Here is a 20,084-nt window from a genome sequence, read left to right on the forward strand (position 1 = left end):
GGCAGCTTTAGGCAGGCTCCTGTCATCCTCAAATAAAAGTTTTGTTTAATGGCTTGCTGCTTGTCAGATGAAAGGGCTCACAGTTTAAAAGGAAATTTGGAGCGCACACGATAAATCTCGAGGGTTATAAAAACCACTGGTGGCTTGGCTAACGTCGGAGTGCATCGCTAGCCTCAAGGTAGCATGCTTAAATCAGGGGTAGTCAAACTGCGGCCCTCCAGGTGTCCATGGACTACAATTCCCATGAGCCCCTGCCAGCAAATGCTGGCAGGGGCTCATGGGAATTATAGTCCATGGTCATCTGGAGGGCCGCAGTTTGACTACCCCTGGTTTAAATCTTCTGAGATCTTCTGAGGACCTGGGCAATCTTTTCTCTGGGCCTGATAGAACCAAAGTCTTCCTCACCTATACAGGTGAAATTCCTGTTTCATAGAAACTGTCTCCTGAGCCTGTGTCCCCAGGCTCTCATAATGTGTCCCACCACCCCATACTGCTTTATTCGGCATCTGAAACCTTCTTCAGACGTTGGCCTGGTTGGGAACTGGTGAGGGGGTCTCCCCTGTGGGGGCCCCTCTAGCGTGAAATAACCTCCCCAGGGACACTCATCGTGGTTCTGCCACTGTGTTAAACACCGACCAAAAAAATTTCTTCCAGAGTTTTTGGTTGTCATGGTTTTTGTGCTTCTGGTTTGTTTGGATTAGTCCTGTCAGATTCAGTAGGGGGCAGCTCAAAGGCGGAGCAGCTGCTCGGCATACAGCTGGCCGCAGGTTCAATCCCCGGCAGCTCTAGCCTGAAAGGACCAGGCAGTAGACGATGTGGAAGATCTCTGCCAGAGACTGGAGTCCCAGTGTCTTACAAACATCTTTCCCTTCCTCTCCCCACAACAGACAACCTGTGAGGCAGGTGAGGCTGAGAGAGCTCTGAGAGAACTGTGACTGGCCCAGGTTCACCCAGCTGGCTGCATGTGGAGGAGGAACTGGGACTCAAACCCAGTTCCCCAGATTGGAGTCCACTGCTTTTTAACCACGCTGGCTCATGAGAACAAGGCCACAGCCGGTCCATCTGGTTTTCTTCAGTCCAGAAGCTGTTCCGTATCGAACTGGGTCGATGTCCAAATTTCCTTCCAGCCACTTTGGTTTTGTGTGTTTCCCTATAAGTAAATATTCATTCTTGCCAGTGTCTTTCAGGCGCATAACCTTTAACGTCTGTCTTGTGTGCATTTATCTTCCTTTCATTAAACAAAGAGGGATCCTTTTCAGCCAAAAAATGTAAAAAACTGGCCAAAGTCACGCTGGAGAAAGATTACAGTATAAACCTTTTGTAAATTCCGAGACCTGCTGGAAAGAGGGAACCTCAAATGCTTCTCAGCTGGAGACCCGGCGAAGAAGGAAGTCTGCCGTGTCAAGAAGCAGTTTATTTTTATTTGAATGTGTTTATATTCGTTTAGGTTGATAAGAGCAGCTGAAAAATTAAATTTTGCAAGACCTTTCTTGCTGCTGAGCTGCATCGTAGCCTTCCAGTAAGTGTGAGAGACTATAGCATTGTTTAGGAAACTCCTTGTATCCTTTCCAGACCTTCTGGGATTTCCCTAAGATGGAGTTATTTCTTCCTTCCCAATTCTGGATATTTATTTATTATTTCATTTCTGTGCTGCCGCTCCTAGGCCAGCTAGCCGCCGCCGGCTTACGACAACCATAAAATATAGTAAAAGTCAACAAAACATAACATTACCCCCCCCCCAACCCCCTGCCTAAGGAGGTGGGTGGCTCCCCCTCACTGGTGGTCTTCAGGCAGTGGCTGGAGAGATCCTTCTCCTGGATGCTGGAGGCTGATCCTGCATTGAGCGGGGAGGGGGGGGGGACTAGATGGCCGTCCTGCCCCCTTCCAACTCCATGGTTCTGAGAGATGGAGGGGTGGCTGAAGTTTGGAGTTGAACTCTCAATCCGTGTTGCCTTGAAAGTCTCTTGAGATGCTGCTGTGGTCTACATACAGATTAGGGAATTAAACCCAGATCCACACATTTCTGAAGAAGAAAGCCCTTGATTTTAGTCCAAAGCCCTTCTGCCCTTTCCCTTCCAACTCTGTGGCCGCATCGTGTAATTATGCTGTAGAACCAAGTTCTCCTGCCACCTCCCTATCACTTGGGGGTTTCCCCCTTGCCCAATAAGTCTGTTGACTTGTGAGGGGCCGTGGCACAGTGGCAAAGCCTCTGCTCGGCATAAAGAAGGTCCCTGGTTCAGTCCCATTAAAAGGACCAGGCAGAAGACTTAGAGCAGGGGTAGTCAACCTGTGGTCCTCCAGATGTCCATGGACTACAATTCCCATGAGCCCCTGCCAGCGAATGCTGGCAGGGGCTCATGGGATTGTAGTCCATGGACATCTGGAGGACCACAGGTTGACTACCCCTGACTTAGAGGACCTCTGTTGGTAACCAAAGCATGCCACTGCCAGTGTGAGTAGAGAATAATGATGATGATGATGATGATGATGATGATGATGATGATGATGATGATGATGATGATGATGATGAATATCCGACCTCATTGGACTAGTGGAATTGTTCAGTACAAGGTGTGTCTTCTCTCGTCCCCCGAAAATACATGTGCGGCTTTTCTGCTGGAGAGGCCATATATATTTTTTAGAAAAAGCCCCCTCTGTGGGGGGGCTATGTGATCTAGTTGCTGGGACGTCTTGTGAAGCTCTACCTCTCCGACCTGTCATGCATTGGGTTGGATCCTGTGCACCGGTTCTGGCAAAAGTGTCTCTCAAAAGGCCTCTTGCTTCAGCTGAAGGCTTCTTGGGCCAGAAGGATCCCTGCAGACCGATCCATTCGGTTCCGGCTACCGCCTTCCCCCTTGGATCAGTGTTGGCGTTTTGAGGCCGAATGCTCTCATAGCGATCGTGCTAATTTCCCCTCCGACAATTAATGGATTTTTAAACATCCTGGCGCCTCCCCGTTACCCCCGAAGGACGCTCAGCTTGATGCTGTGCGGAAAGCGGCAAAGCAGTCGTCGGCTGGAATCTTATTTATTAGAGTGCTATTTTAAAAAAAAATTATCTTCCAAACAGCTAGGCAGGACTGTAAACTTTGGATATGCTTAGCTTAAGGATGATTTTTGTGGGGGGGAGGACAACTTTTCTTGTACATCCTAATAGCTTTTTCAGAGAGCATTTACAGGTCATGTTCAATCCCATTACCCCCCTCCTTCCAAGAGGCAGCTTAGTATAATTATCTGATGGGGGGCCCGGTGCTAAGAGGGCAGCCTTCGCTATGTCCTCTCTCTTCCCACTCCTCTCCTTTATACAGGTCTTTGGGGTGGTTGAAGACCGCCAATAATTTTTAGGAGTCTATTTTTACTGTATGTATACATGTGTCCGCATTTGTTTTAAAGGGTTTTCACTGGGTTTTTATATGGACAGATTGTGACCCGCCATGAGCCCGTTCGGGAGTGGCAGGTAATATGTTTAAATTATAATGATAATAATAATAAATAATAGTGCAGGGGTGGCCAGACTGTGGCTGTCCAGACGTCCATGGCCTTGAGCCCCAGGAGGCCACCTCTGGCTTAGTGGTTAAGAGCGGCAGCCTCCAATCTGGAGAGCCCGGTTTGATTCCCCACTTCTCCTCCACGTGCAGCCAACTGGGTGGACTTTCGGCTAGTTACAGTCCTGTGAAAGCTGTCCTCACAGAGCAGTTCTCCCAAAGCAGAGTTTGGCTAATGTGTTTTTGTAGCATCCCACAGATGTCATTGGTCTGCTGGAGACGCTGGGAGCCACTGATTGGCCGGGGAGGGTAGTTGGGGGAGGGACTTGAAGCCAGCAAGCCTCCGATTACTTCCTTGTCACCTGGCTGCCCCGACAGGGACTTGCTCACCCACTAAAGAAGGACATGGCACACAGAGTCTTGTTTTTCAGCGTGCAAAAATGTTGTCAGAGAGGAAACGTGGCCTGACTGCTGCCATGTTGGGAGCCAGCTCACTTCTGCATGCAGCCCTTATCATCTTTCTTGACAGCTAGTGTCCTGACTGCAATACTGTCCAGTGTTTCAAGAAGGCGGAACTGTAGATCGCTGAACGGCAGGATGGGCAGGAGTGGGAAGTCCGTTCTGGGAATCCAGGGGGACTTTGGGCTTGCTTGACCTCCAGCAACGCCAACGACTCCGGCCGCATGGCCCACTGCTGTTGAAATGGAGGGACGTGGCTGGAGATACAGCCTCAGGAACGAGAAGGAGGAAGTTCCATGGGTCAAGCAGCTTCCTGAACCTGAGCCCTCGAACGACTCGGTCCATGTCCTCGGAGCCCGTGTCCCAAGGCACGTGTGTCACGTGTCAGACATTGGTCTCATATACCCTGACTGGCTTGGGAATTCCCAGCCTCCCGTGCAAACAAGCAAAATGGTTACGTCTCTTTCAGGACAGCCCTGGAAGGGCTTCCCGAAGGGGTGGGAGTTCATACCCCCCAAATGGCCCGTGATGGTCCTGGAGGGGGTGGGAAGGGGAACGTCCTGGGTTTATACAGCTGTGCTTCCAAACCAGTTTGCACCATCGTGCCCCTTCTGGGGTTTCTCGAAGCCAGAAGGACGTTTCAGGGGGTTTATCAATGGTAAAAAAGTTGAGGCAGGCTGTGCTAGACAGTGGGTGCTGGCCTGGACGGATCTCATGCGGCGATTAGGCGGCAGGTTCGCTGTAGCGGAATGTGGGCCTCCCGAGGAGCGGGTAGGAGGTTCAGCATCAGTGGGCAAGAGAAGAATACGTTATGTGTTGTGCGCAGTGCCCTAGATCTCAGATGGCTTCGGGGAGCTGGTTTGCAGTGGAATAGCTACGTTCAAGGCCAGTAGCAGCTTACAGACCAATGAGATTTTGAGGGTAGGGGCTTTTGGGAGCTGGTCCCCTTTGTCAGATACCTCATGGGGAGGGAGCAGGTGTTTGGGACCGACGGCAGAGAAGAAGGGGACGGCAGCTGAATCTGGCACAAAGGCAGTGGTTCTCAACCTTCCTAATGCCGCGACCGTTTAATCCAGTTTCTCATGTTGTGGGGACCCCCAGCCATAAAATGATGCAAGGGTTCTTTCACAGAAATTAAACCGAAACTGGCCCATGGTTTGAAGATCCATGGTTCATGATTGTAGATAAATTGGGTTTTTTTTCTGGGGTTTCTCAGTTCAGTTCTGCCTCTTTCCCACCATGCCGATCGCGCTCTTTTCCGCTGCTCCAGGCAGACAGTCTTGATCTACCCCACAATGCTGTTGTGCGGATGGCGCCCCACCCTGGCCAAGCTGCTCGCCCTGCCGCGACCCCTGCGAGATGGTCATTCTACCCCCAAAGGGGTCCCAGCCCCCAGGTTGAGAAACACTGCGCCTAAGGCTTACGAAAACACCCAAACATTCATTTGTGGAACACCTGAACATTCTTGAGAAGCGCAAACGGTGTGGGTATTTTGGCCGAAGCATTGGTACAGCCGGCTTACACCAGAAAGGAAGGCACTTCTTGTAATGTAGAATAGCGGCATGTACAATAGCCTCCGAATCATAGAGGCATTCGGTTGACGATTATGAGCAGACCTTAGGAGAATGTTTGTTTCGAAGACCAGAAATGGGGAACCCATTGCCTGCAACGTGATATTCGCCGTGGCTGTTTTTATTTGCACCCCACGCCCCACCCCTCTGCCTGCAAACCACTACAGTGCTTCGGTATGTTTGTTTTCCCCCCACAGAATAAATAGCTCTTAATTTTCAAAGGTGATCTGGGGCAAGATCTCGTCCTTGAGGACACGACGGGTGGTCAGGACTAGAACCGGGTCTTGTATAAATAACGGGTGAAAACCACATATACACACTGACACCTGGGGTCCAGGCCACGGATCCTGTCCCCAGCCCCGCCCCGCTATACGTAGCTGACTTGCTCCTCTGTCTTATCGATCTCGTTCTCCGTAAGCCGCAGCGTGTCCAGCAGGACGGCCGAGGAGGACTGAATCGGCGAGATCCTCATGGGGCTCTGGTACGCGCCCGGGTTAATCCCGTTGCGCATGCCATGGTGCATCATGAACAACTTGGAGTTCTCCGCCACGGAGTTCCGGAACGAGAGCCTGCTGGAGCATTTCCGGAGGCCCCGGACGGGCAGCGAGGTCCGGTAATTGCAGGTCATGTACCTGCCAAAGGCCTCCCGGAAGGTCTTGTTGAAAAGGGTGTAGACCAGCGGGTTGACCCCAGAGGAGACATACCCTATCCACACGAATATCTCCATCAGCCTCTGGATGAACCCTTCGCTGCAGGCCGACTTGCAGAGGACCGAGGTGATGTTGGTGATGAAGAACGGGCACCACATCACCAAGAAGAGGAAGAAGACGATCCCCAAAACCTTAGAGGCCCGTTGTTCGTTCGTAATGGTCTGCACCGACTTCTTCCCGACAGTGGACATCCTGCGCATGAGCACCTCTTCGTGGCCGTTGGCCACGGGCCTCTCCTTCCTCGAGCCATTCAGCATGGCCAGCTTTTCCGGCGACGACCCGGGTGTGCCGTCCCGCTGGAAGACGGTGGAGACGGTGCTCCAGTTCAGGCGCTGGGGCAGCTTGTGGATCAGGTGGGCCTTCCTCCGCAGCACCCGGATGGTGAGGAAGTAAGTCACCACCATGATGGCCAGCGGGACGAAGAAGGCGGCCACCGAGCCGTAGAGGATGAAGTCTCCAAAGCGGGCCGGCGTCAGCACACAGGTGAAGTTCTCGGTGGCTGCGGCGCCGTCCTCGAGGCCGCGGATCGGGATCGGAAGAGCGATGCCTGCAGGAGAAACACGAATCAGCTCGGCTTGGCCGTGGATTGCACACCTCAGAATGAAACAACAAGCGACCCTTTTCTGATTGCCGCGTCCCTAAGCTTGAGCGCAAGTCACCAAAATGAATTTTGTTCATTTGTTGTCTCCCTTGGACTCCCTTGCTTCGGCCACCCCTGGCCTATGGACAGGCTGCTGGTTCTCACAAACTGGAAGTCAAGTGTGCTTCTGGACTGTGCCCTTTCAAGCCGGGAGCAGGCTTGGGGCTTGGAGTCCTCTGCTTTACCATTACCCCAAGCTGGCACCTGCAGAAGGCCCTGCTCGGATGAGCAAGGCAGAGCCAGGAGGGAGAGAGAGAGAGGGGGGGGCTAAGCCACGAAGGGCCTGGTAGGTACTAGCCAGCATGTTAAATGGAGTTTGGCAATGGAGGGGCGGCTAATGGAGCAGCTGCAGAATGGGAGCCATGTGCGCGCTTCATCTCGCCTAGATCTCCATAATAGCCCAAACCGCAGCATGGTGCACCAACTGGGCTTTCCGAATTACGGTGCTCGGAAATATGGAACACATTGCAGCGCTTGAAGAGCTGCAGTGGCTGCCCCAGAGGACATGTGCTTGGGGCCCTGCTCTTCTCTGGGCTTTTGCTGCCTGCCGTTCCCCCCGTCACTCCCCTTTGTTAAGATTTTGGGGATTTGCTGTACCCTTCTCCATCTCGCTGCCTGGTAGCGCCTGCGATAAAAGCAGCAAGCCAAGAGTACAGCCATCGTCTGATTCTCTACGAATTCTTTCCAAGAGCCAGCTTGGTGTTGTGGTTAAGAGCAGGGGGAATCGGCAGGAGGGTTTTAGCCTGGATCCGACCCTCGGTGGCTTTGAACTGTTGAGCAGGGGAGCACGTCAGAGGCCGAGTTCACTTCACGGCCGAACAGGCGCTGGCGGAGACCAGCCCCCGGCTAATGCTCCTAAAATCAGATATTCAAAGGTCATTTCCAAAGTGCTCTGCCTCTCCGGCCGTTCCCTAACCTCTCTTTGAAAGAGGCCTGTTTTCTCTGACTGCCAGAGGCGCTCTTAAAATCCACTCATATAGGAAGTGGGTCCTTATCAGGGGTGTAGCCCTCGGCCAGGAGAGTCAAACCATTCCCCACTTCTCTTTTGTTTGCAGCTTATTGGATTTTAAAGACATTCAAAAAAAAATTCCTGGCACTGTTTTGCCGGTGATGCAATTAACCTGAGGACTCTTTCCTTTATTTCAGTCTGCTGGACGGCGGCTTGGGAGGGTCGGTTCTCTTCCTCTCATCTCTCAAATGTTTGCTCTCTTCTCAAATGGATGTTTTGTCCTCAGTCTGACAGGTCACTGACAACGGGCAGCAGGCCTCTTGCGGAGGTCAGAAGCCAAGGGAGACGCACAGCAGAAGCCGTCAGCCGGCCCCGCTTATTAATAGATTTTAGCCCTGTGTATTTTGATAACACACCTCATAATTTCCCGTCTCGAACATCTTGGGTCGGATTCAAAAGTGACGTCCCGCTAGGAAAGCAGCACTTCTGCCGCCTGCTGAGCGTCCAGATTTTTTTTGCTGATTTTGTTCCTCTCGCTGCAGATCTCCCTTCTGCCCCCTCACTCTCCTTGCAGGGTAGAACCAGGGGGGTCGCCGTGTTGGTCTGAAGCAGCCGAACAAAGTTTGAGTCCAGCGGCACCTTGAAGAGCAACACAGTTTTAGTCTGGGTATAAGCCCTTGCGTTATGCACACTTCTTCAGATTCAACTTTGAGGAAGTGTGCGTGCACATGAACGCTTATACCCAGAATGAAGCTTTGTTGGCCTTAAAATTGCCGCTAGACTCAAACTCTGATAAGTGAGAAGCGACTCACGAAAGCTGCCACCGATTTTGTTAGTCTTTCAGGTGCTCCTGGACTCTGGCTCTTTTCTGCTGATGCAGAAAGACTAACACGGCGACCCATCTTGATCTGTCTCCATGGAAGGCACCACATTTAGCTGCGCAGAATGGAAAACCAGGTCTCTAAAGAAGAGAGCGGAGACTCCCGAAATCTCCTCCCCCACCACAGCTTTTGTTAGTCTTTCCGGTGCTCCTGGACTCTGGCTCTTTTCTGCCGCTGCAGACAGGCTAACACAGCTACCCATCTTTGGGCTGATCCTGCGTTGAGCAGGGGGTTGGACTAGATGGCCCATATGGCCCCTTCCAACTCTGTGATTCTATGATTCTATCTGGGTGTATCTTCCCCAGTGCTGGCCATGCTTTCATCTATATGGTTTGCTTTGGGGGAATGGATATTTTTGTTGCATGCTTCCTAATCGGTGTATCATTCGCCTGCTGTTGCTCCCATTCACCCCCATGCCCAGCCCGGCCATTTTACACATCCCAGGTTCCCTTTCCTAGTCTGTTTGCCACATACCTATGGATATCAGCCACACCACGGTTATTTTGATGAGGGTCGTGGCCCGCGAGTTGTACTGGCTGGCTTGGATCGGCTTTTTAATGGCGATGTAGCGGTCCAGCGAGATGGCGCAGAGATGCATGATGGAAGCCGTGGAGAAGAGGACATCGAGGAACAGCCAGACAGGGCACAGTTCCCGTGGGAGAGGCCACGCAATCTCTGAAAAAGAGGAAAGGGGTCAGGATCTTTTTTTCTTTGTGTGCGGAGCAATTTGAACACCAGAGAAGCCATGTTGGATAAGCCCAGTGGCCCGTTGAGTCCAGTGCTCTGTGTCACACAGTGGCCAAAACCCAGGGGCCCCCAGGAGGTCCATCAGCAGGGCCAGAACTCTTGACCCCCCCCCAAGCACCAGAATAAACAGCATCCCTTCCACAGGCATAAGAACGTAAGAGAAGCCAAGTTGGATCAGTCCAGTGGCCCATCCAATCTATGGGTCACACAGTGGCCAAACCCCAGAGGCCATCAGGAGGTCCACCAGCAGGGGCAAAACTCCAGAAGCCCTCCCACTCTTGTCTCCCCAGCACCAAGAAGACAGAGCATCCCTGCCCTAGACACATTAGAGAAGCCATGTTGGATTGCAACAAAAGAGAAGCCATGCTGGATCAGTGCTCCATCCAATCCAACAGTGTTTGTCACACAATGGGGGGAAAACCAGGTGCCACCCGGCTCATGCACTGCAGTGCGCTTCAGCTCAGCCACGTATCTCCCCGGCCCACCCACCCACCCCACACGCACCCCCACTTTCTTCGTGGCCTGTTAAAAGTTATTGACCTGTCTCGTCCTGTTCTGTCCAGTTTTCTTTCTGCTGAGTCGGGTTTGGCATCTAGGGTTGTTTTGGACGTAAACCTGCCTTGTGCCCTTTGCGACCAACCTGCCGGGCCAGGCCCCATCCCGCCTGGCTGTTTGCCGTAAGATGGTATTGCCTCTGCCACAAGATGCCCCCCTAGCCATGGCCATTTTCAGAACAAGTGCTATGACCGTGTTTTGCAAGCTGCCTCCTGGGGTCTTGTGAAGACTGTTTTGGCTTGGCAAGGTTGCAGCAACACACTCAAATGTTCCTGACAGGCGCGCCCCATCCTGCCCGAGGACGCACCAAAGGCTTGACTTTCAAGGCTGGAATTCTTCCCAGACCACTTGCAACTGATGTCCAAGGCAGAGAGAGTGACAAGACTTATGTACAAATGGTGTGCAGATGCGAAGGAAGCTTATTGGGCTGCCAGTCTTCGGAGAAAGTAATTTTACAACCTACAAATCACGGGCTCATAACTCAAAACCTCCAAGAGGGATCTTATATCTCCGCCTCCGCTGTCTCTTGATGATCATCGGGAGAGCCACAGATTGGCCACCCCTGGGCTAGGGACAAGTTGCCGGTTCTCACAAACTGGAAGCCAAGTGGGTGTGTGCCTCTGGACTGCGCCCTTTCAAGCCGGGGGCAGGCTTGGTGCTTGGACGTGAGCACAGTTCCCTGCCCACGGAAAGAAAGGAGAGAGATTTTTTTTTTCCTGGCCCTGGATTTTCTGTGTCATTTTAACGTCGACACGTTCACCCGGCCGCCTTGCCTGCAGTCTGAAGGGGTGCAGTCTAGAACGGGGGTCCCCTAATGCGGCCCCCGAGGGCGCCGTGTCCGCCAAGTGCTTTTAGAAAATGAGCAGGGTCGCGTGGGGCTTTTGCCAGGCTAGGGTTCCGATTGGCTGTGGGGAGATTGGATTGCAGATGCTGATTTTGGTAAGTGTTGCTTGGCCATCAGCTTCCACTGCGGCGCAAGGGTCTTTCCTGGAGGCCAGCTGCAGCAGCCGTTGAGTGGCTGCACCCATGAAGCTGTGTCAGACTTCCAAATAGGGTTGTGCGCTTGGGCGCGGTTTGGCCGCCTTGGCGATCACCTGAAGCGGCACGTAGGAGGCCAGCGGTGTGGAGAGGAAGGGCAGCAGCAGCATGCAGGTGCAGAGTTCTGCCCCTGCCTGCTGCTGCCCCTCCTCTCCACGCCACGGCACTGTCCACCTTGGGCTACGATTGGTAGCAAAGTAGGAAGCACAGGGATGGGCAAACGGTGGCTCTCCAGGTGTCCATGGACTACAATTGCCATAGACATCTGGGGAGCTACAGTGTGGCCATCCCTGGATATATAAGAGAACCAAAGTTTATAGCAAGGATTCCCCTCTCCCCCAAGCTTATCCCGGAATCTCTTAGTTTTTAAAACTCCTGGTAATTATTTATTTACACACACACAGAGTCAGGTGATGTTGACCATAAATGGTCATGTTGACCTGCCCCGCCCACAAAAATGACCAATGATGGGCCTGGAAGGGCTGGGAAGGGGAGGGGCCCCAGGTGGGCGTGTCCAGAGCAATTCTTCAACACCAATGACAACAGTCAGAGTTCAAGGCAGGTGTCAGGGCTGCATATTTATAAAAGCAAAGCGGGGGGGGGCATACTGACACGGTTTGGGCGATGCCCGTGATTTACGGTTGGGAAGAGGTCGACTTTGCAAGCTGGTCTTGAAAAGCAGAAGCTAATGGCCATAAATGAATCCACCTTTGAAACCTCCGTGAACAGATTCTAACAAACCTGCTACCGCTCTTCCGGCTGAGGAACCCACCCCCACCCATCCAGCCCCGCCAAGAGCTGACGAATCTCTGTTTCAAACAGTTCCTCTCTCGGATCCTCCGCGCAAATAAAGCTGTCAGAAATCAAAGGGATAATGTTTGTGTTCAGTGTCCGTATTCGGCACGCCTGTGGAAACACTGAGGTCAGAGAAGTCGGGACCGGGCGGGTGGGACCGGGTGATAATGCTTAATTTAAACAGTTTTCCAGCTAATGAATTTCTCAGGGATTAAGGGGGGGGGGGAGGCGTGGATCCTCACTTCAGGCTGGGGCCTCCCCACCTTGCATGCATTTTGCTCCTGATGCCTGCTTGCTCCGAAGGCTTCGCCTCTCCCCCCAAAGGTCAGGGAGCCTTGGGGCTGGCTTGCCGAGTAGACCTCTTAGGGAAGTCAGCTCAGCTTTCGGCTCTGCCATGTTTGGAGAAAGACCCGCAAAAAACCTCAAAGGCCCCCCCCCCGAATCTAATTATAATGTCTCACTCTTCTTCTCCTTCCCCACCCTCCTTTTAAACCTCTCCGAGCGCAAAGGGTGCTTTCTGTCAGCTACAGCGTGGTTACAGCCGCCTTAGTGCTGGATTAATTAAAAGAGCAAGGCGCAGTCCAAGAAATCCAATGGGGTGGGAGAGACCAGGTTGCTAAATAGCTTGGTGGGGGGAAAGTGTTGTGGAGTCACTCCCTATTTTAAATGACCCCTATAGGGCAGGGGTGGCCAAACTGTGGCTCTCCAGGAGTCCGTGAACTACAATAACCATGAGCCCCTGCCAGCAAGCTGGCAGGGGCTCATGGTTATTGTAGTTCACGGACTCCTGGAGAGCTGCAGTTTGGCCACCCCTGGGTTAGATAGTGAGCCTCTTTGGGCCTTTCTTGTAACCCTGGACTCCCTCACTGGTCTTCTGTCCAGGTCCTAACCCCAGTCCAGCTAGCCCCGGCCTTCGTAGCCCAGCGTCTGGTTTTATTTGTCTCCTATTCCCTGTGCTGTCAGTTTCGATCTCTATCCTTAGCGGGGTTTTATCCTAATAATGGGGTTTTTAAAATTATGGACAAATTGTACCTTGCCACAGGCCGGTTCTGGGAGTGGTAGGTAATAAATCTAAATGATAATAATAACAATAATGTTTCTATACCCCATTCCTGGCCGGGGTTGATGGTAGCAGCGTTTCTTTCTCTTTTGAGGTCAGGGAGAAAGCAACCTTGAAGAAAGGGGGCGGGGCGGTATCCAAGTCAGGGAGCTATTCAGGATCGCCCCCCCCCGAAGGATGCTTCTCAGGTGTGTTTTTTTGTTTTTATTTATTCTTGTATTTATATACCGCTGCATTCCATTCGGACTCGCAGTGGTTCACAATAAAATGATCTGGGAGGTCTCTAGGCCCCACCTGGAAGCTGGCAACCCTAGGCCTGTCAGCAACCACTGGGGGTCTTTAGACCACCGGACTTGATTGAGTCAGTGTGGTTTTAGTGGTTAGGGCTTCAGAGCGTAGGGTCTGGGAGACCCGGCTTCAAATCCCCGTCTTGCTGCAGACCGGTCACCTACATTCAGGCTGAGAGAGCCCTGAGGTTACTGCTCTGTGAGAACAGCACTATCAGGGCTGTGGCAAGCCCAGGGTCACCCAACTGGCTGCATGGGGAAGATTGGGGAGTCAAACCCGGCTCGCCAGATTAGAAGCTGCCTCTCTTAAACCACTACGCCACCCTGCTTAGCTTCCTCGATTAGATTATGTATTTATTTATTTATTGGGCCATCTACTGCTAAGGGTGACCTGATGCCTTCAGCCCCCATGCTTTCCTCCCACTCCTGACCAGGATAACAGAGGTGGGGGGGGGAGAGACCACACTTCACAGATGTTGCCTTGGCTTCTGCTCCACACACAGCTGTGATGGTTTCAGAGCTTAGAGGCAGGAGTCCCTACCAAGATGGGACAAGGAGACCGTCTGGCGTGTGACCCAGCGGTGAATTCACGGCACACACACCACTGACGGGCCCTGTTCCAAAAGGGCTTCACTTCACTGACGAGGTTTTTGCTGCTGGAAGCAGCTTGATTCATAACGGAGACTTTCCGCACAGGGCTGAGAGGTTGAGACAGTTGTTAGCTTTAAGAGAATGCAGCTAATTCCAGCCCGGTTCTCCTTTGCCTTGGCAAAACAAACATTTTCTGCGATTCCGAGTCCAACTGGCCGAACGTAAAGCAATTCCAAGCATCGCTTAATATCCTCCTCAGCAGTCTTTCTCCCTCGTGTTCTTGCTAGGGTTCTTCGGCTTCTACCTTTTGGGACCGGGGCTATAAAGGGTGGGGGGGGTTAGAAACGTGCAGCAGCTACCAACCCCCTCCTCCCCCTATTAAAAATCAAAACAGGCCAAAGTTTAGAATGTGATCCACGGCTCAAGATCTTGTAGATGCCGGAGAACTCTGGACGTTTCGAGTCTGGCTCCCAATAACCAGGGCTGGCTGCCAGTGCGGCTTCAGCAGCCGGAGTTTTCCAGCTTAGAATCATAGAATCCTAGAGTTGGAAGGGGCCCTACAGGCCATCTAGTCCAACCCCCTGCTCAACACAGGATTAGCCCTAACCATCCTAAAGCTTAAAGGTAGCGTCCCCACCTCTCTGTAGGGAAGATCCTGGGGGCTTGGGGGTTTAAACGTGGGGAGGGAGAGGGTTAGGGGGTGGCAGGGAACTTAGCAGCATTAGAATGCTTAGGAGGTTTGACTTCATAAGCAGCCATTACCTCCAGTGGAACCGATCTCTGTGGTGTGGGGTGTCAGCTATGATTCTGGGGAATAGCCATCTGACGGAGAGGCTGATTCTGTGAAGGTTCAAGAGGGTGGCAGGATACAACGGATGAGTGAGAGGGTTGGGAGTGTCTTGCACAGTGCGGGGGGTTGGAATAGATGACCCCGGAGGTCCCTCTATGATTCTATGGAATCTCCAGGCTACACCTGACACCTGGCAACTGCACTTGAAGGCCATATGATTTTCACTCTGCATGTCAGCAGAAAAACTGCAGGTCAACCTATTTTGGGAGGCCTTTGACAGAATAGGGTGAGTGGGAAGGAGGGGCAATGCAGATTCCGCTCCCGGCTTTGACAAAAACCGGCTTTTGACATGAGCGATCCACCCCTGCTGTGGCCGTCCACCTCTCAGGGGCGCTTTGAGGCTGTGCGACCGAGACGGCCTCCTAGGCCAAAACGTCCAATGCTCACAGAGAACACATAATTCTGCCCTGATTTAGCAAAATGTGTGCAATTCGTTCCACCCGTGCAAGTGTGGTCTTTCTATGCCTCTTGGGAGAATGTAGGATTTCCTCGGGTCGAGTGCCAGACCTGGGGCCAGCCTGTGACCCCAGATTTGTCCACAATCGTGCAAAGGTAGCACAGGGCTGGTACATAACAAAAAGTGTCCAAAAGATGCCTAGATGTCCAAACATCACCAAGGGAGAGGAGATCTGATGCCGGAGGTGTAGAAAGCGTGTTTGGCTCCACCTGCTACAGCAGAAACCAGGGATCCTGAAGAGCTAAAAATCGCTATATATTTCACTGAGTCAAAGTTATAAGGGAAAGGACGGTTTTGATTTGGTTTTTCCCCAACTGTGTGGACCCAAAGTGGCTTACATCAGTCCCCTCTTTTATCCTCACAATGACCCTGCGAGGTAGGGTGTGTGACTCGGAATGTGTGACTGGCCAAAGGTGACCTGGCAGATTCTTGTGGTAGAGCAGGGATTTGAACTGGGGGGGTCTCCTAGATTGTAGCCCGGGGTTGGCCAAACTGTGGCTCTCCTGATGTCCATGGACTACAATTCCCATGAGCTCCTGCCACATTGGCAAGGACTCATGGAATTGTAACCCCTGCCCGAAAGGGTTGCCAGAAATTGGCTGCGACTTGACGTCACACAGTTACTCAGCCTTGAATGCTCCAGGCCAGCTTGATCTCCTGAGATCCGGGAAGCTAAGCAGGGTCAACCCTGGTTCGAACTTGGCAGGGAGACCCCCAAGGGAGCCCCTCTTGCCTGGAAAACCTGTTGAGGGCTGCTGCAAGCCAGCTGCAATTCACCAGTGCTTCTCGAAATGGAGAGGAAGCGTTCCCACGGCTTGCTCATGACATCTCTGTAGACCAGAGGCAGTCAAACTGCGGCCCTCCAGATGTCCGTGGACTACAATTCCCAGCAGCCCCTGCCAGCATTCGCTGGCAGGGGCTCCTGGGAATTGTAGTCCACGGACATCTGGAGGGCCGCAGTTTGACTACCCCTGCTGTAGACGATCAGCATCTGCTACTCACCAGACATGACCGGCAGAAGGGCTATGGGCATCACCAGCAGCCCCACCAGCAAATCGGCCACCGCCAGTGACATGAGGAAGTAGTTGGTGGCGTACTGCAACTTTTTCTCCAGGGACACGGCCAGTATGACGAGGATGTTCCCTCCGATGGTGGGGATGATGACCATCAGAATGAGCAGGGCTGCCCAGTGCAAAGCATTCCCGTCCCCGGCGTCCGGCGGCGTCGATCCATTGCCGGGCGCAGACGTGCTCAAAGGCGCAGCCATCGTGGAGAGGCGGCCGCAGCCCAGACTTTCCGCAGACACCGTAGGCGGCCGAAGAGCGCGTCCTTTCTCTCTGGCCCAGCACGATGCTGGCAGAAGACCCTCATTGTAAACTCCTCATCTGCTCTCCCCAGAGGTTCCACACGCGTATCCAGAACGTTTACTTCCGGTCCGGGAGGGGGCGAGGGGGGCTTACAAACCAATGTGCCAACTTGGGGGCATTTCTGGCGATCCTGGGACACAGTTTGCCGAGCTGCTCTTTTTAAGCGGAGGCCCCGAAGATCTCGTTTGGTCTCCCAAGACGCCGCTGGGCTCGGATCGAGCCGCACCTTTAAATGGAAGCCCTCCGAATAATTCAGTGGGTGGCAAAGAGCAGAGCACTGAATTAGCTGCTTGTGTTTGCTGAGGCCATCTCTTGTCTTCTTCTCTGCTGAGAAGCTCCTCCCTGAAAAGACACACACACTTTAAGTAACCCCGGAATTGTGACCCTGAGTTTGGGGCAGCCTGTGGTCAATTTACTGTGAAAATCCTCCCGATTTTGATAAAAACAGCTGACGATTCCCCCGACCCCAGAGAGCGCTCAGTGGTGCTGCATGGGTGCCCCTTCCGCTCCCGTAAACAGCTACGTGGCAGCCGCGAAGTCTGAAGAGAATAATTCTGACCCGGTTTTTCTCCGGGTAAAATTCCGCTTTCTTTATGGCCCTCATCGATAGAGTAGCAGTCTTCAGCAGGATGCACATTCCCTGCGTGACATATCGCCTCCTTCCAGGGAAGGCACAGGGCTCTCCAAAGGCAAACTAAAGATGAATCTGAAAAAGGCTAAAACTTGCCCAGGTGTGTCTGTGTGTGTGTGTGTGGGGGGGGGGTAATCCTCTCAGACCGAGGTTTTCGTTTGTGGATTCTCTAGCAAGGCTTGAACCAAACGGTCTTAAATTTGCCCAGAACAGAACCCGTGTGAACTTTTAAAGCCCTTCATGGACAGCCTCGCAGAATTGCTCTTTAGACTCTTGCGTTTGTTCTCCGTGCGCTCCCTTGCGCTTCTCAGCCAACTGTGCATTTCCCCATTCTCCTCTCCTATCCCGACAGAGCAGTTAGGATCGTACAAAAAGCGCCTTACCTTAATGCTCGTATTTGGTCCTCTTTCTGGATTTGAGCAGGATCCTCTCATTACCCGGTCTGGATACGTTCTCTTCCCCGAGCGTGTGTGCGCCCACTTCCTTGTTTGTCACGCACTGGACTTCTAGGACATCTTCCTCCCACTGCATTTCCTTCTTCAAAAGCAGGCGCGCTCCCTGGCCATTAACTCCTCTGTGCGTTTGGCTGCGCTTCACGGGTTAAGGCTTTTGTCATTGCCCGTCCAACGGAGGGGGGGGGGGAGACTCCGCACTTTCCTCCCCTGCCCTGCTGCCTTTCCGTAACTTTCACGTCCGTAATGAGTCCCCCGAGCGCTTCCCAGCCCTTCCTCTGCCTTCATTAGCAGACTCGCAGCCCGCCGCTATCTATCATCTGCTGATTGACTCATTCCCACGCATCCAGCTCCAGTGCTGGAAAGCAGAGTGAAGAATTAGTAGAGATTCTTCCCCTCCCTCTTCTGCATCTGGAAAAGACCCACTGGGGTTCTTTCTTGGCTTTCCCCCCTCTCTCTCGTCCCAAGCCCAGAGTCCAGGTAGATGGATCCAGCAAAGGTACGTCTAATAATTGGCAGATTCCAGTGTTGGTCTGAAGTAGCACAGCAAAATCTTTGTGCCTTGAATAAATCTTTGTTGGTCTTAAAGGTGCTCCTGGACTCTGATTCTGTTGTAATCAACGGCAGTTCTTTTTCATTGAAGAACAGCAGCACAACTGCATTCAAAGGCAGTCATGTTATCCGTAAATATTTATGCCATTTATGTTATTTACACTATGTTATCCATATTTATGTTATCCATAAATACAAGGAGAGGGCCATTGCATACAATTACGGGAAGGGCTGTGGCTCAGCGGCAGAGCCTCCACTTGTCATGCAGAAGGTCCCAGGTTCAATCCCCGGCATCTCCAGCTAAAAGGACCAAGGAGTGAAAGACTGCAGCTGGGAGAGCCTGGAGAGCTGCTGCCAGTCTAAAGTAAGCTGAAAATAGGAACGAATACGGCTATTCAATGAAATGGTATTTAATAAAGTTCATAGAATCACAGAGTTGGAAGGGACCTCTTGGGTCGTGTAGTCTAACCCCCGCACAATGCAGGACATTCACATCCCAATCGCTGACCTCCCCTTGAATCTTCACAGAATCCACCACAGAATCAACAGAGGCTCTCCAGCCTCTGTTTAAAAATCTCCAAAGATGGAGAACCCACCCCCTCCCAAGGAAGCCTGTCCCACTGAGAAACCACTCTAATTGTCAGGAACTTCTTCCGGATGTTGAGACGGAATTTCTTTTGCATTAATTTCATCCCATTGGTTCTGGTCTATGATTCTATAACAAAAGAGAAGCCATGTAGGATCAGGTCAGGGACAGCAACTGGAAGGGTGCATTCCTAATGAATCTCGAAGGTCCCGAAGCAATTAGAGATCCGTTGGAAGCTTCTCTTCCACAATGTGGCCGTGAGTCTTTTCCACTGAGGACCGCCAGGAGAGGGGCTGTGGCTTTTCTGTGGCAGTTTCACATCTAAATTCTGCGCTGCACTATAGCTCGGGGCCATAGCTAGCTCTGCGGGCGCACCACAGAAATATAAATGGAGGGATGCAATAGAATTCCGGCATCAGGCCCTCCGCCTCCCCTTCTGTGAAGAGGTTTGACTTCTGCAGGTATCCTTCGGTAAATGTGTCCGTTTCGGAAGTGTCTGTTCTGCACAGCTTGACCTGTGCTTGAAAGACGGGGGCAGGGCTGCTTCTGGCCAGGTAGAAGCTGCTGGACTCCGTTCTCCTAAAGCAGGGGTAGTCAAACTGCAGCCCTCCAGATGTCCATGGACTACAATTCCTTGGCGGACTTGGCGTTTGCTGGCAGGGGCTCCTGGGAATTGTAGTCCATGAACGTCTGGAGGGCCGCAGTTTGACTACCCCTGTCCTAAAGGGCCGATATTCATCCGTGCCTGAACACCTGCCAAGTCCGTGTCATGGAGCTGGCCTGCATTTTGATCCTTGGGGGTAAAATCTGAACGTTCTCGAAATGGGGGCAGGAGATGAATGAAACAAGTCACTTCGTATCAACCGCCTTGACTTGTCAAAGCGACCCACATGGTTTGATGGGTCTGCCAGGTCTTGGAAGCTTTCTCCTGTGGCTACAGTGGGGGTCGATTCTCTCTGTCTTGGGGACCCGTTCTCCAAAGGCCGCAACCGAAAACACACCCGGTGTGCAGCTGCAATTCCGGAAAGGCGAATGATATGCCGGGGACGGAAAAGAAGGCGATTGAAAGGAAATCAGGCTGTATCGTAGTGCCCGTGCGTAAATCTGTGACATAGAATCATAGAATCCTAGAGTGGGAAGGTGCCATGGAGGCCATCTAGTCCAACCCCCTGCTCAACGCAGGATCAGCCCTAAGCATCCTAAAGCATCCAAGAAAAGTGTGTATCCAGCCTTTGCTTGAAGACTGCCAGTGAGGGGGAGCTCACCACCTCCTTAGGCAGCCTATTCCACTGCTGAACTACTCTGACTGTGAAAAACCTTTTCCTGATATCTAGCCTATATCGTTGTACTTGAAGCTTAAACCCATTACTGTGTGTCCTCTCCTCTGCAGCCAAGGGGAACCGCATCCTGCCCTCCTCCAGG

General features: G+C 52.4%; 2 protein-coding genes across 3 annotated transcripts in view; one reads left to right on the top strand and one right to left on the bottom strand.

Moving 5' to 3' along the window:
• PSMD1 (proteasome 26S subunit, non-ATPase 1) overlaps window positions 1-20,084 on the top strand; it is a 91,382-nt gene that overhangs the window by 35,312 nt on the left and 35,986 nt on the right. The gene's annotated exons all lie outside the window — the stretch shown is intronic.
• Window positions 3,017-18,290, bottom strand: HTR2B (5-hydroxytryptamine receptor 2B). The gene is made up of 4 exons (XM_077348071.1): window positions 17,456-18,290; window positions 16,077-16,783; window positions 9,169-9,369; window positions 3,017-6,771 (listed from the first exon to the last, which is right to left on the bottom strand). The coding sequence occupies exons 2-4, from the start codon at window positions 16,339-16,341 to the stop codon at window positions 5,882-5,884; spliced, it is 1,356 nt and encodes a 451-aa protein (XP_077204186.1). The 5' UTR covers window positions 16,342-16,783; window positions 17,456-18,290; the 3' UTR covers window positions 3,017-5,881.

The sequence above is a fragment of the Paroedura picta genome, chromosome 8 (assembly GCF_049243985.1).
Source record: "Paroedura picta isolate Pp20150507F chromosome 8, Ppicta_v3.0, whole genome shotgun sequence".
NCBI lineage: Eukaryota > Metazoa > Chordata > Lepidosauria > Squamata > Gekkonidae > Paroedura > Paroedura picta.

What these genes read in the sequence shown, in the direction of transcription:
- HTR2B (XM_077348071.1), bottom strand. Translation starts at nt 16,341, where the DNA reads ATGGCTGCGCCTTTGAGCACGTCTGCGCCCGGCAATGGATCGACGCCG. An exon ending in CCTTCTGCCGGTCATGTCTG is followed by an intron (nt 9,370 to 16,076) that starts GTGAGTAGCAGA and finishes CCTCTTTTTCAG; the next exon opens with AGATTGCGTGGCCTCTCCCA. An exon ending in GGTGTGGCTGATATCCATAG is followed by an intron (nt 6,772 to 9,168) that starts GTATGTGGCAAA and finishes TTTCTCCTGCAG; the next exon opens with GCATCGCTCTTCCGATCCCG.